The following is a 14,937-nucleotide window of genomic DNA, read 5'->3' on the forward strand; positions in this document are numbered from 1 at the left end:
TTAGACTCCAATAAAAAGATTAAAAATGTAAAAAAATAAAAACAAAATACAATAAAACTATTCTTTAACCAAATTATGTCATTCCAAAGGCTTCCCAATATGTTTATATTATACTCATGTATTTTAATCGTATTACTTTCCTGTATATTACGATTCTGAATGTACTTTGTTCTTACTGTCGTACTTTATTGGAATTCAATCAAATAAATATATATATAAAATAATTAAATGGCTTAAAATTGTGTAACCTATAAATAAACAAATAAGTAAATAAATACATAAATACGAATAACCATCAATAGAGCGAGTTCTGGTAATCGTCACTGCGCATGCGTTCAAAAGTATCCGTGCGTGCGCGCTCTAGAGTCTGCCCTCGGCGCGTGCGTGTTAAAGGATCAATGCGCGGGCCCGGCGGCAGTGCTCGAGTGGAGTTCAGAGGCGCGTGTTTGTGTGTTTTTGTGTAGTTTTGTGTAGTTTGTGTTGCGGCGCTTGTTGGCCATCAGCACAGAAGCGGCTTAAATGTAGAAGCAGCGCACGATGGCGGGTGTGTACAGCTGAACACACACACACACACACACTTCTGACTAAACACTCTCTCACACACACACATTCACTGATCGTGTTGTGTGTTTCAGATCTCTCTCTGCTGCAAGACTCGCAGGAGGACACGGACGGATGTGAGTTTCATCTCTCTATGTGTGTGTGTGTGTGTGTGTGTGTGTGTGTGTGTGTGTGTGTGTGTGTGTGTGAATAGCGTTAGCATGGTGTCAACTTTACGTTTTAACGTGATTCATAAACAGCAGGTCACGTGACCCGCACAGCCCGCTGCTATACTGAGGTAACTCGAGATGTGTGCATGTATATACACGCAGAATGAAAACACTTGAGGTAAACAGACCTTCAAAGAACGTCACGTCCACAATCATGGTAATACCAGGGTAAAAACACGGTGCTTGTTGATGGATATCACAGTGTTTGGGTTTGAAGATAATAGAACCAATGATGCAAACTTCATCATCAAATATGAGACCGGTTCAGTTTCAGCCAATAGCAGACAGTCAAAGTCAAATATCTGAGTATGTGTTGTGTATAAGTATTATTTTAACCCTGTCATTTATATACATCATTTAATTAGACTCGTCACGTTATAAACTGAACAAATACCTCACAGGTTTTCCTAATCCTCAGTATTTCCACATCAATAAATCCAATATTATCCACATTCAATCATATAAAGCGATATATATGAATATAGCGAATCTCAACTGCTTGATTGTTGTATATCTTCATAAACGTCGCCCAGCTCTAATCTGAGGTGTTATTAACATCACGATAATATCACTGAGAATTTCACTGAGAAGTTTATTGCGAAGTTTGTGATCTCACGCTCATCGCTGAGGTTGATGAAGCTGGAATCGCAGAGGATTGTGGGATGTGTGTGTGTGTGTGTGTGTTTTGCTCATGCTGTCTCTGTGTCTAGTTGGTGTGGATGGATACAGCTCAGAGTCTGACGCCATTATTGTGCCTTCAGTGCTGGACTTCGTGTCTCAGGATGAGATGCTGACTCCGATGGGCCGACTCGACAAGTACATCAGCAGCGAGAACGTCTTCAACAGGTACACACACTCCGTCACACTCCGTCACACTCCGTCAGTCACACGTCTGGTTTCTGGGATCATCAGGCCATTGAACGGTCAAATGATGAGAGATTATATCTGTGTGTGTGGTGTGTTTCAGGCAGATGGTGGCCCGCAGTCTCCTGGACACACTCCGCGCCGTCAGCGAGGATGAGCGCGAGTGTGTGTCCGTGCTGGAGAGGATCGACAGACTCGCAGACGACTCCGGTACGCACTTTACTCACTCACAGAGAGTCGGGTCCAGAATAACTTTCATTAATGCTCATATGTGTTCAGATCTGTGCTGTGAGAGGCCTGTGATTCCACGTGTGTGTTTTCATGTGCGTGTCAAGACAGCAACAAATCCTATTTTTATTGTAAATGTAATTTATTCTGAGGCAATAGTCAGCTTTAGCATGTTTGTTATGGTTCTGATGTGATCTTTGTTTAAAACTATTTTCGCTGCTGAAATAGAGCAAAAACAGTCAATATTGCGTCTTAAATGTAAGTGATTTAATATTAATTACTTGGTCGTATAAAATCATAGTCATATTTTCACTCATGATGGTATTCCATGCTCTTGGTCGTGTGAGGTCGCCTAACCTTATCATGTGTTATAACGTTTGTTCCTCAGAGCCGACGGTTCGAGCGGAGCTCATGGAGCAGATCCCACACATCGCCATCTTCTGCCAGGAGAACCGGCCCTCCATTCCCTTCGCCTTCTCCAAGTTCCTCCTGCCCATCGTGGTCCGATACCTGGCCGACCAGAACAACCTGGTGAGTGCGAGTCTCTGCTGCTCCAGCTCTTCAGGGCAGAGGTCATGTGACGTGTGTTTCCTGCGTCATGTGACGTGTTTCCTGTCATGTGACTTGTTTTCTGGTCATGTGAGGTGTCATGTGACATGTTTTCTGGTCATGTGAGGTGTCATGTGACGTGTTTTCTGGTCATGTGAGGTGTCATGTGACGTGTTTCCTGGTCATGTGAGGTGTCATGTGACGTGTTCCCTGTTTATGTGACATGTTTCCTGGTCATGTGCAGAGCCATAGAGAGAAAGAGTTGCGACACTCTTTGATGTCGCCGCTATGGCTGTCACGTGGTTCATGTAAGCCCCAATAGTTCCAAAACATACGCTGGCTGTCATGCTCTTCTATGGGACAGACAGCAGCGATTGCATTATTTAACGGTAAATATAAAATAAAACACACACCCAAGTACTTTTTCAGCTGTTATTGCATTATTGCATTTTGTTAATGTCAGTTTTGCATTTGGAGATAAGTTTTAGGCTATATTTTTGGAGGGAAAAGCTCAGTGTTCATGTTCGCATGGGTAGTAGCACTGGCTTTAGCGGCTCTAACTTAACTTTTCCATATCATTCATCTGATGATGGACGTCTCATGATATTTATTTGAGCACAACTGGGCTGTATTAGGCTATTGATTCCCGTGATTTTGCTTATAAATTTTGATTCAGCCATTAGCCTACCTTCGTGATCACGCAAAGAGGTCTGCCGTGGCGGTCCGTTCAGAGTTCGCTTAAATATTTTTTATTAAACAATGACAGACAACAAAAATGTGTGCTTGTGTGAGTGTGTGTGAACAAGAAAAACAAAAACCAGGGGCAGGTGATCCACAGGACTGATGATCCCATAACAATCCTAGAGGTTCAGCATTGTTCTCACAAGCCGCTTCACTCAAGACAATAAAACATAATGAAAAGTTAGTATATCCCAAAAAATTTAATTAAATAAAAGTTGCTATAAAGGTGGTAGTGATTCATTACCGAACTCTTACTGTCACAGAGCTGACGAAGTCGCACTAGCTAGCAGGCAGTGCTTGAAAATTGGTTGAAACAACCAACATAAAATATAAATAATTACGCTGTGCATATACAAATGAAGACCAGTATAAGCATCGCAAAGGGCCTCTGATACAACATAGACAGTTGACAAATCAAAAGAGGTCGATATTTCAGCAACTTAACTCTAGAACAACTCGACGCGCAGCAATGTAAGTGAATGGTGTCCAACGCCCAAATGACAGTGTTTGGAACAATTCCGATCTTCAAATCCCGGAAGTAGGCGGTTAAAAGCGCCGCCATTATTTACAACGGAGGTCTATGGGAGTGTCGCAACTCTTTCTCTCTATGGCTCTGGTCATGTGTGGTGTTTCCTGGGCACGTGACGTGATTCCTGGTCATGTGACATGTTTTCACGCATTTCCTGGTCATGTGACATTTTTCCACGTTTTTCCTGGTCATGTGACGTGTGTTTTTCTGGTCATGTGACATGTTTCCTGGGCTGCGTTCAGCCCCGACAAAACGTTGCACAACGTTCTTTAAACAGGAACGGTGATGCGTTGAACACACTGTTCTGATGATGCAAGAGTTGCAACTATGGCAGCTGGGAAGGCCATTCTTTGTGTTCTTTGTGAAGAATTTTCTGAGCCTGATGAAGTCAGTATAAATATGTGTTTAATACTACAAAATATGCCCGATGTTGCAGTTACTGCACTTGCTGCCCAGAACACAAGAGAACATCCCAATCGAGTGAAGGGATTGCTGAAACTGAAGCACACATCTTACCTAATTCAGACTAAAACATCTATTTAGCCTCACATACTGACTTTATTTGTAGTTCATACTGTTTTAATACCCTGTATTTTCTTTCTCATTTTTAGGAAAATCACTTAATTACCATTGTTTATTTCACTATACCAAATGTCATACACTTGCAATGAAGCTAAAACTACATCATTATGTTGATATCCTATATTTTTACAATAAAACTTACACAAACATGTCTTCTAATATCCTCAGTTGTTGCGTATACCGAGCTGCATCAACACATTTGTACATTACTTTCCTTGAACCCATTGTGCGAGTTCACTTTAATACCGCGTGCTTTATATACATGTTGCTTCTGATTGGACTGCAGTTCTGACACACCCACCAAACAAGAGAAAACGCATCTCAAACCCCGTTGCACACCGGTGCACGCCGCTTCCAGGAAACATGACGTTCAACCCGGAAACCGCAGCAAAACGTTGCGCACCGTTTTGAACTTGAACGTGCCCCAGGTCATGTGTGGTGTTTCCTGGTCATGTAACGTGTTTTCACACATTTCCTGGTCATGTGACATGTTTCCTGGTCATGTGTGGTGTTTCCTGGTCATGTGACGTGTTTTCACGCATTTCCTGGTCATGTGACATGTTTTCACGTGTTTCCTGGTCATGTGACATTTTTCCACGTGTTTCCTAGTCATGTGACGTGTGTTTTTCTGGTCATGTGACGTTTCCTGGTCATGTGTGGTGTTTCCTGGTCATGTAACGTGTTTTCACGCATTTCCTGGTCATGTGACATGTTTTCACGTGTTTCCTGGTCATGTGACATTTTTCCACGTGTTTCCTAGTCATGTGACGTGTGTTTTTCTGGTCATGTGACATGTTTCCTGGTCATGTGTGGTGTTTCCTGGTCATGTGACGTGTTTTCACGTGTTTCCTGGTCATGTGACGTGTTTTCACGTGTTTCCTGGTCATGTGACATGTTTTCACGCATTTCCTGGTCATGTGACATGTTTTCACGTGTTTCCTGGTCATGTGACATTTTTCCACGTGTTTCCTAGTCATGTGACGTGTGTTTTTCTGGTCATGTGACATGTTTCCTGGTCATGTGTGGTGTTTCCTGGTCATGTAACGTGTTTTCACGCATTTCCTGGTCATGTGACATGTTTTCACGTGTTTCCTGGTCATGTGACATTTTTCCACGTGTTTCCTAGTCATGTGACGTGTGTTTTTCTGGTCATGTGACATGTTTCCTGGTCATGTGACGTGTTTTCACGTGTTTCCTGGTCATGTGACGTGTTTTCACGTGTTTCCTGGTCATGTGACGTGTTTTCACGCATTTCCTGGTCATGTGACATTTTTCCACGTGTTTCCTAGTCATGTGACGTGTGTTTTTCTGGTCATGTGACATGTTTCCTGGTCATGTGTGGTGTTTCCTGGTCATGTGACGTGTTTTCACGTGTTTCCTGGTCATGTGACGTGTTTCCTGGCTCAGGTCCGCAAGACGAGTCAGGCGGCGCTGCTGGTTCTGCTGGAGCAGGAGCTCATCGAGCGAGGAGACGTGGAGAGTCTGGTGTGTCCCGTTCTGGTGGACCTCACCGCTCCGGACAGCAACGACGACGTCAAAACCGAAGCCATGGCGGTGAGAATCTGTGTGATATTAATATCATAATAAACCTAATGAAACCATGATAATAAATGTCTTCCTTCATACGAAATGAAGGTTTGTGAGTTTAATTAGTCTGCATTATAATATAATACAATGCATCACATTAACATTCACAGCAATAAAGTTAAACGTGGGCATATTTTAATATATTCTTTGTTATTTTATATTATAATCAATCATATAAATATACATTTTCACAGCATTAAACAAAATAAAATGGGCTTATTTATTATTATTATTATTATTATATTGTATTATGATATTATATAAATATACATTTTCACAGCAATAAAATAAATATGGGCCTATTTTTATAAATATACTATATAAATACTATTTTCACAGTGTTAATGTAAATAATATGGGGCTATTTTATTATGTTTTTAGGATATATTACAATAATATAAATATTTTTTCACAGGATTAAAGTAATAAAGATTGTATTATATTTACATAAATAATAATTTACACAGTATTACAGTAAATAATATGGCCCTATTTTATTATAATTTTTAGTATTATTATATAAGTATTAGGTTTCACAGCAATAAAGTAAATAATATGGGTCTATTTTATTATGTTTTTTTTATTATCTTATATTAAAGGAGAAGTTCACTTTTAAAATGAAAATTCTGTCATCATATACTCACCCTCATGTTGTTTCAAAGCTGTATGAATTTCTTTCTTATGCTGAACAGAAAGGAAGATATTTAGAAGAATATCAGTAACCAGACAGTTTTTGGGTCCCAATGACTTCCATAGTATATTTTTTTCCTACTATGGAAGTCATTGGGACCCAAAAACTGTCTGGTTACTGATATTCTTCTAAATATCTTCCTTTCTGTTCAGCATAAGAAAGAAATTCATACAGCTTTGAAACAACATGAGGGTGAGTATATGATGACAGAATTTTCATTTTAAAAGTGAACTTCTCCTTTAATATTAATTTTCACAACATTAAAGTAAGTCATATGGGCCTATTATATTACAAGTAAAAAAATAGCTGATAATGAATCACTAAGTGTTGAGAAAAACAGAATGAAATCGTTTATTTACAATTCTTTATATGACAGTTAATGGTCCGCACAAGTTCATAACGGTGATGCTTGTGCTGAAACTCTGGAATTCTGTCCCACTGACCGCCGTCTCCGGTGTTTCCCACTGACCGCCGTCTCCGGTGTTTCCCACTGACCGCCGTCTCCGGTGTTTCCCACTGACCGCCGTCTCCGGTGTTTCCCACTGACCGCCGTCTCCGGTGTTTCCCACTGACCGCCGTCTCCGGTGTTTCCCACTGACCGCCGTCTCCGGTGTTTCCTCAGATCATCTGTAAGATGGCGCCGATGGTGGGCAAGGACATCACGGAGCGGCTCTTCCTGCCGCGCTTCTGCGAGATGTGCTGCGACTGCAGGATGTTCCACGTGCGCAAGGTGTGTGTGAGTCTGACTGGCCCGTGTCTGGGAGTCGAGAGGACGAGGGCTGATCAGAGGTGTGTGTGTGTGTGTGTGTTTGACAGGTGTGTGCGGCGAACTTCGGGGACATCTGCAGTGTTGTTGGAGGAGAGGCAACAGAGGAACTGCTGGTATGACACACACAGCAATAGCAACTTTATTTATATTGCACAATTGACTCTTTGCAGGGAGTTTGATTGACAGGTGATCTGACCAATCATAATCCGCCATCCGCCCATCCGCAGTCGGGAGAGTTAGTGGATTAACGTTGCAGGATTTGAACTTTAAACGGAGTGTCCTAACGTCTTTAAAACATTCCTTCTGATGTTCATTCATGTTTATTTGATGCTATAAATGAACTAGAAGGAAGAGATGATCGGTTCACGAGCAACGACACATTAAAGAGACACAAAACCGTATTTATTGTTTAAATTACTTTAAAAAAAAATGACCAAATTTGTAAGGTGAGACTTTGTTTCATATCAGCGTAACCTGGTCTGTCGTGTCTCAGTGTGTTGTCAGTGTCCTCTCTGCTCCGCGATGTGTGTTTCTCTGCGTGAGAACAGGGTGTGTGTGTGAGAGGGGCGTGGCTTGTCGGACATAGCAACAGTAACTAAAGGGGGCGGGTCTTTGCGAACGCTCAATTAAGGCGAGACACTACAGGCAAAAACTGTGTTCATGCATCTGTCAGTTTTGAGATTTGGGCTTTTTGGCTTTTCATAAAGTGTTTTTTCAAGTCAAATCACCTTCATTTTTAAGCACTTTAAACAATATAGATGGTTTCAAAGCAGCTTTACAGTAGGTGCGTTTCCATTAAAGATTTGTGCAAAACTTTTGTGATTTTTTTTTTTTCTTTTTTTTTCCTTTTCTTTTTTTTCTTCTAAATATCGATTAAAAAACTATTGCGAAATAACGGCGTTTCCATTAACCGATGTTATGCGACTAAAACGTCATTTTTTTCCTCTCGTGATAAGTCATTCCAAAAATCATGGCAACGGACGTTGGTAAGTTTATATATATATCCCAGCCACTGCACTGGCCATTATTATTATTAATGGAAGGAGTCGTAGGCGTGTTATCAAGCATTAATGGTGAGGAAAGCCCATTTATACTGTGAGCGGCTCATATGAGGAGTTTCTGGGTGTTTCTCCCTCAGATCTGCGTCGAGGTCTTGATTGTGGCATTTATTTGAGGTTTAGAATCCATTATTCCTGTAATTCTTTTGTCTTTTATGAGTTTAATAAAGAGCTCTGTCTCGTATTCTGTCCAAACACACCGCCTCATCTACGTCAGGTGACTGTAAATGCGCAAAAAACTGTTTCCATTGCAGTTTTGCGAAATATTCTTTTTTCGAATTGCCTGAAAAACCTCCTCATGCGAGCGGAAAAACTTTTTTGCGACAAATGGGAGTTTTTGCGAAATCTACGTGTTTCCATTGGGCGTATTTTCAATTCACAATTTCAATTTGCGCAATTTGAAGGGTAATGGAAACGCGGCTAGTGAGAACAGGAGATTACAGTATCAGAGATTGTTTGGCTTTACAGCAGCTCTAGAATACAGTTATTGTCCAGCTAAAGTTAGTTTTAGAAGAGAAGATGTTAGTATTAATGGATCAAGTGTTGCTGAAAAAGATGCGTCTTCAGGCCAGTTTTGAACAGATTTTATTAAGCAGGGTTTAAAAAACACTCAAAATCAGATTTTATGCACTTTGGCTGATGCTTTTATCCAAAGCGACTTACATTGGATTTCGAGGTACACATTTACATTCTTATCAGTTCTCATCAGTTCTTGCTTTCCCTGGGAATCGAACCCGTGACCTTAGCCTTGCAAGCGTCCACCCTCTACTGTTTGAGCTGCTGGAAAGCCTTTATAAATGTTGTGATGTTATCAGCTCTGTGTTTTGTGTTGCTGGTTTCCTGTCGTGTGATGCGTCTTCCTGTCGCTCCTCTCTCCCGATCCGGTCCAGCTTCCCCGGTTCTTCCAGCTCTGCTCGGATAACGTGTGGGGCGTGAGGAAGGCCTGCGCCGAGTGTTTCATGACCGTGTCCTCGGCCACGTCTCCAGAAGTGCGGCGGACCAAACTCTCCTCTCTGTTCATCAGTCTGATCAGCGACCCCTCGCGCTGGGTACGACACACACTCCTGCTCCTTCACCAGTTCACTTCTGTGTTAGAGTAGTTCACTTCAGAGTTAACATTTCCTGATGATTTACTCTCCCGCACGTCATCCAAGATGTTCATGTCTTTCTTTCTTCAGTGGAAATGAAGTTTTTTTAAGGAAAACACTCCAGGATGTTCCTCCATATAGTGTCTTCAATGGGGTCCAACGGGTCGAAGGTCCAGATGTGAGTTTCAGTGCAGCTTCAAAGTCTCGACACGATCCAGCCGAGGAATAAGAGTCTCATCTAGACAAACCAGCCGACATTTTAGAACAAAATAAACATTTATATACTTTTAAACACAAATGCTGGTCTTGCACCAGCTGTGATGCACCACGCATTACGTAATCATGTTGAAAGGTCAAGCGTGACCTAGGCGTAAGAACCGACCCAGTGTTTATTAAGCCAACGTGCAAAGACTAAAGGAGTTAGAAATTCTTATTTCGCACGTTAAAAAATAAATACAACCTCACGTTATGTCAATCACGTTTACACACTTCCTCCGAAACTTTCATCCGTGATAAAAAAATTCAGATCAGGTTCGATTTTCTTTGTTTTTCGCATCCGTGTTGTGTCAGTTCAGAGCCACCGAATGACTAATACTGAAAAACGCATATACGAAAATTTCCGAAAATAAATATAAATAAAAGGCAAAACAATGATGTCGGATAATTTTGAAGTTTGAGGAAAAAATTCGCCCTACACTACATTTCTGAACCGGAACACGCGCAACCTTTCACCGCGATTACGTAATGTGTGAGTCCTGGATCTTTAGACCAGTGTTTAAAAGTATATAAATGTTTATTTAGTTCTAAAATGTCGGCTGGTTTGTCTAGATGAGACTCTTATTCCTCGGCTGGATCGTGTCGAGACTTTGAAGCTGCACTGAAACTCACATCTGGACACATTTGGACCCCATTGAAGACACTATATGGAGGAACATCCTGGAGTGTTTTCCTCAAAAACCTTAATTTCTTTTCCACTGAAGAAAGAAAGACATGAACATCTTGGATGACGTGCGGGAGAGTTGATTCTGAAGTGAGCGACTCCTTTAATGAGCGTGTGCTTGGGTCTCCAGGTGCGTCAGGCCGCGTTTCAGTCGCTGGGTCAGTTCATCTCCACGTTCGCGAGTCCCAGCGGTAACGCGGGTCAGTACTTCAGAGACGAGGGGAACTGGAGCGAAACGCAAACACACAGGTGAGACGAGCGACTGATGAAGAGCTGAGCGTGCCCTCATTACCTGCTCTATCACTGGATAGCACTTTCAGGTGGAGACTCGGGTGGATGTGTTTTCTGTCTGGTTGGTTTTTTAATTTATTTTTAATTTATTTACATTTAAAATTTTCTGTTCAATTATTACTCCCCCATGTCTTTTTTCTTTTCACGCTTATTTTTTAGGATGTGTTTGCATTTAAAAAAAGTGTAATTACAAATGAGCGTTTGTTAAAATACCAAATAAAAAGATTTAAACACAACGAAGGGCTGAGAAACACACAAATAGATTTTGCAGAAGGCTTTGACATCGTTGAATAATGATAGCCTGATAGCACTGCGTTTATGAACGAGACTTCTGCCGCTCCTACAGCGCCTCCTGCTGGACCTCTTTATAAACACTGCAAACCTGTATTAATGCGACAGTATTCACTCATGACAGTAAAATGGGGCATTTTGAGTCAGTCTACTGCAGTGTTTCCTCTCTCAAGCTGTAGAAAATGAGGTTAACACACAGTCATGCTTGGAAAAAAGAAAAAAATACTGTCATATATCGTGAAACCGGTATAATTGTGAAAAATACTGTGATATAAATCAGCACTAACAAACCTTCGCTCGCTCACATCTCATTTGTGTCTCCTTCAGCACAAACACAGAGACGCCTGCAGTTTCCCACAATCCCTCGGGAGGTGAGGCGGAGGTCGAGTCCGTGAAGTGGCTTCATGAAGAGACAGAGGACCGGGAATCTCCCATATCAGCGCCGGATAATCCCAATCCCAATCCCAATCCCAATCCCAATCCAAAAGAGGAGCAGGAGATCTTCAACTCCTTCCAATACTGGAGGACTCCGATCCCAGAGATCAGCCTGGACCTGGAGGAGAAAGGGGAGGAGAAAGGGGAGGAGAAAGGGGAGGGGAAAAGTGAGGAGAAGGGGGAGGAGAAGGGGGAGGAGAAGGGGGAGGAGAAGGGGGAGGAGAAGGGGGAGGAGAAGGGGGAGGAGAAGGGGGAGGAGAAGGGGGAGGAGAAGGGGGAGGAGAAGGGGGAGGAGAAAAGGGAGGAGAAGGGGGAGGAGAAGGGGGAGGGGAAGGGGGAGGAGAAAGGGGAGGAGAAGGGGGAGGAGAAAGGGGAGGGGAAAGGGGAGGAGAAAGAGGAGGAGGAGGAGAAAGAGGAGGAGAAAGGGGAGGAGAAGAATCGGTCATCCGCTCCGGCGCTGGGAAGAAAACAGCTGGAAGAGCTCATCGAAAACCTGGAGCCGCACATCGATGACCCGGATGTCAAAGGTGAGCGCAAGCTTCTTCTCCAAACACCCACACCTGCGGTCTCTGCTCTTGACCACTTCTCTACTTGCATGACGTATTTCCTAGGGGTGATCCATACGGATCGGCTGCCCCACGGTTCGGCACGCGTGTGAGTCCTGGATTAACTGCTAAATTTAACTTTCGTAGACTGAAAGTCTATGATTTGGACGTGTTTTTGTCTTTCCAATTTGCACATTCAAACTATTTTAAACGCAGAAGAGGCAGAGAGAGAGAGAGAGAGAAAAATACCTCTGTATGTCTTACATTTATATCATTTAATATAGTTAATCAATATCACACCAAGAGTGCCGTTTTTCTCTCCAAATATCAGCATGATTACAAAAGCAATATTGATTTTATACAACAGTTCGATAAATAAGACATATTTTAATATTTTAGACACAATATCACCTGTTTTTGCTCTATTTCACCAATGAAAATAGCTCAAATAAAGACACAGGACTGTTTTGCGTCTCTGAGCGACACACTGCGGTGTTTCATCACTGAATGAACGAATCAGTTGAATGAATGATTCAATAACTGACTCATTAAGACAGTCAAATGATTAGTTTCTGAATGAATCAGTTGAATGATTGATTCAATGACTCACTCATTAGTGACTCGCTGCCACCTACTGGTGAAAAATCACCTTCAGAAACTTAAAAAATCAAGAGAGAGGGGTGTGTTTCAGACAGCGCTCGAACACTGAATTGATTCCTCTTTTGTGTTTCCTTGTGCTTGAACGGACACACACAAACACACACACACACACACACACACACACACACAATGATGTCTAAACACCGTCTCTGCGAGTGTTCTCTCGGTCCTGTCATCAGTGAAGAGTGGAGAAAGAAACCGGATGTGTGTCGGTTTATTCGTCTTAAAGTGACAGTGGCCTAATATTCCTGCTGCCGTCTGTCATTAATGTTAATAAAACAACAGAATACAGCTTTAACAGATGAAACTATATTTAATTTCTACAGTGAACAAATAGCGTTATTTTACATTTAGGCTTCATTATTAATGTCTGTACCTGAACACTACTGTTAGACTTTGTTATTTATCTCTGCTTGTAATTTGTGTATTTGCTCTTATTTTATCACTGACTGTTCACTTGTTTTTAATAATGTGTGAACTTTATCAGTTCGGCTCGTAGTTTTTGATGTGGTATTGAAGAACTTGATGAATGATCCGTTGCACCACTAGTATTTCCTCTATTTGGCCCTGCAAGTGTGTGTAGAACTTTTGATTACTCAATAGGACACACTTATAGTCTTAAGTGTTTACAGAGCTTTTATTTATTATATTTTCAATTCTTTTAAAGTCTACATGTGTGTTCAGTAGTCGCTGTGCAACTAACAGAAGACACTGCACCAAGAAAATGTGCAACACTTTTTGTTTTTCCTACCAAATTATATGCATCTAATTAGTTTTACATGAGTTCCTGAAACATAATGCATGATGGGATACGCTTAGCGCAGTGTGTGTAGTGTGCATTAAGAGTGTGTATTTGGACAAGGCATCTGATTTGAAATGGCTGAATCGCAAGCTTGTGTTTCCCAGTTTGTTGTGGTCTTAAGGAACACAAGGCTTAAAGCGGCCTTTGTGTCGGTGGAAGGAAGCGAGTGCAGGAAGTTGCTGAAACACTGAGCCGAAAAACAGAAGGAGTGACGCACAATAACTGTTCAGAAGAGGAAGATCTTTATTTCTCCTCAGTGTTGCTGTGATCATGAAGAAGCTCCAGCTCTTCTCTATATCAGTGTCAGTGTTCCTGAACTCACTGTAGTCTCGAGTTTCTTCCGGGAACACGTCACAATATTCCTCATTATAATAATTCATGCGCAGAATAAAGGGGCGGGGCCTGGTTGAGTTAGGTAGTAGTGTGTTAAATTGGCGGTTATGGAAAGGGGCGGGACATTTCCCAAACACACTCGAAGCGCTCGACCAATCACAACACACTGCTCCAGCCGACCAATCAGAGCACAGTGTGCTTTTCAGAAGGAGGGGCTTCATAGAGACAGGAAGTAAACAGAGCGTTACTGACAGACTGGGAAGAGAGGAGCCGCAACAATGGAGAATATGAGGAGAATAATCAACATTCAAGCAGGAAAACCCATGCTCTGTGCTGACGTGTGTGTGTGTGTGTGTGTGTGTGTGTGTGTGTGTGTGTTTCAGCACAAGTGGACGTCTTGACGGCGGCTCTGAGAGCTACAGCACTGGATTCGGGACTAGAGGACGCTTTCCTGGAGCCTCGAGCGGCCCAATCCAATCCCTTCAGTTCCCAGAACCCCTCTGAGCTCCTGTCAGAAAACACACAGGTGAACACACACACACACACACACACACACACACATTCTTGTACATCTATCTTTAATGAGGACATTCATTGACACAATGCAATCTCTAGCCGCTTACCCTAACCTTACCCATCACAACTAAGTGCCTAATCCGACCCCTGACCCTAAACCTCATCATAACCATATCCCTAAAACCAAGTCTTGACCCTCAAACAGGCCTTTAAAGGCTCTCAGAGACTGAGGACCGGCCAACATGTCCTCTTTACTCTCTTTGTCCTCACTCCAGTGGTCTAAAACTCAAACTGGTCTTCACAAAGATAGTTGTACAAGTACACACGTACACACGTACACACGTACACACGTACACACGTACACACGTACACACGTACACACGTACACACGTACACACGTACACACGTACACACACACACACACACACACACACCTGAGCTCCTGTTCAGAACTGGGATCATGTTGATGCTCTGTATTTTAAAGGAGTCGCTCACTTCAGAATTAAAATGTCCTGATGATTTACTCTCCCGCACGTCATCCAAGATGTTCATGTCTTTCTCTCTTCAGTTGAAAAGAAATTAAGTTTTTTTAAGGAAATCACTCCAGGATGTTCCTCCATATAGTGTCTTCAATGGGGTCCAACGGGTCGAAGGTCCAGATGTGAGTT

At 42.2% G+C, this 14,937-nt stretch overlaps 1 protein-coding gene across 3 annotated transcripts in view; it reads left to right on the forward strand.

Moving 5' to 3' along the window:
- The first annotated feature begins 370 nt into the window (after positions 1-370).
- ppp4r1 (protein phosphatase 4, regulatory subunit 1) overlaps positions 371-14,937 on the forward strand; it is a 23,255-nt gene continuing 8,688 nt past the window's right edge. Inside the window, exons 1-13 of one of the 3 annotated variants that reach the window (XM_079862479.1) lie at positions 371-544; positions 636-677; positions 1,481-1,616; positions 1,738-1,844; positions 2,251-2,393; positions 5,671-5,817; positions 7,164-7,271; positions 7,358-7,423; positions 9,259-9,417; positions 10,527-10,645; positions 11,306-11,749; positions 11,828-11,940; positions 14,137-14,279. In XM_079862479.1, coding sequence (XP_079718605.1) covers positions 538-544; positions 636-677; positions 1,481-1,616; positions 1,738-1,844; positions 2,251-2,393; positions 5,671-5,817; positions 7,164-7,271; positions 7,358-7,423; positions 9,259-9,417; positions 10,527-10,645; positions 11,306-11,749; positions 11,828-11,940; positions 14,137-14,279 — 1,734 coding nt within the window. In that variant the 5' untranslated portion in view covers positions 371-537. Of the gene's footprint in view, positions 545-635; positions 678-1,480; positions 1,617-1,737; positions 1,845-2,250; positions 2,394-5,670; positions 5,818-7,163; positions 7,272-7,357; positions 7,424-9,258; positions 9,418-10,526; positions 10,646-11,305; positions 11,941-14,136; positions 14,280-14,937 lie in introns of all 3 variants that reach the window. The other 2 variants (XM_079862477.1, XM_079862478.1) reach the window with 2 other exon arrangements.

This window comes from Squalius cephalus (assembly GCF_949319135.1).
Source record: "Squalius cephalus genome assembly, chromosome: 25".
Taxonomy (NCBI): domain Eukaryota; kingdom Metazoa; phylum Chordata; class Actinopteri; order Cypriniformes; family Leuciscidae; genus Squalius; species Squalius cephalus.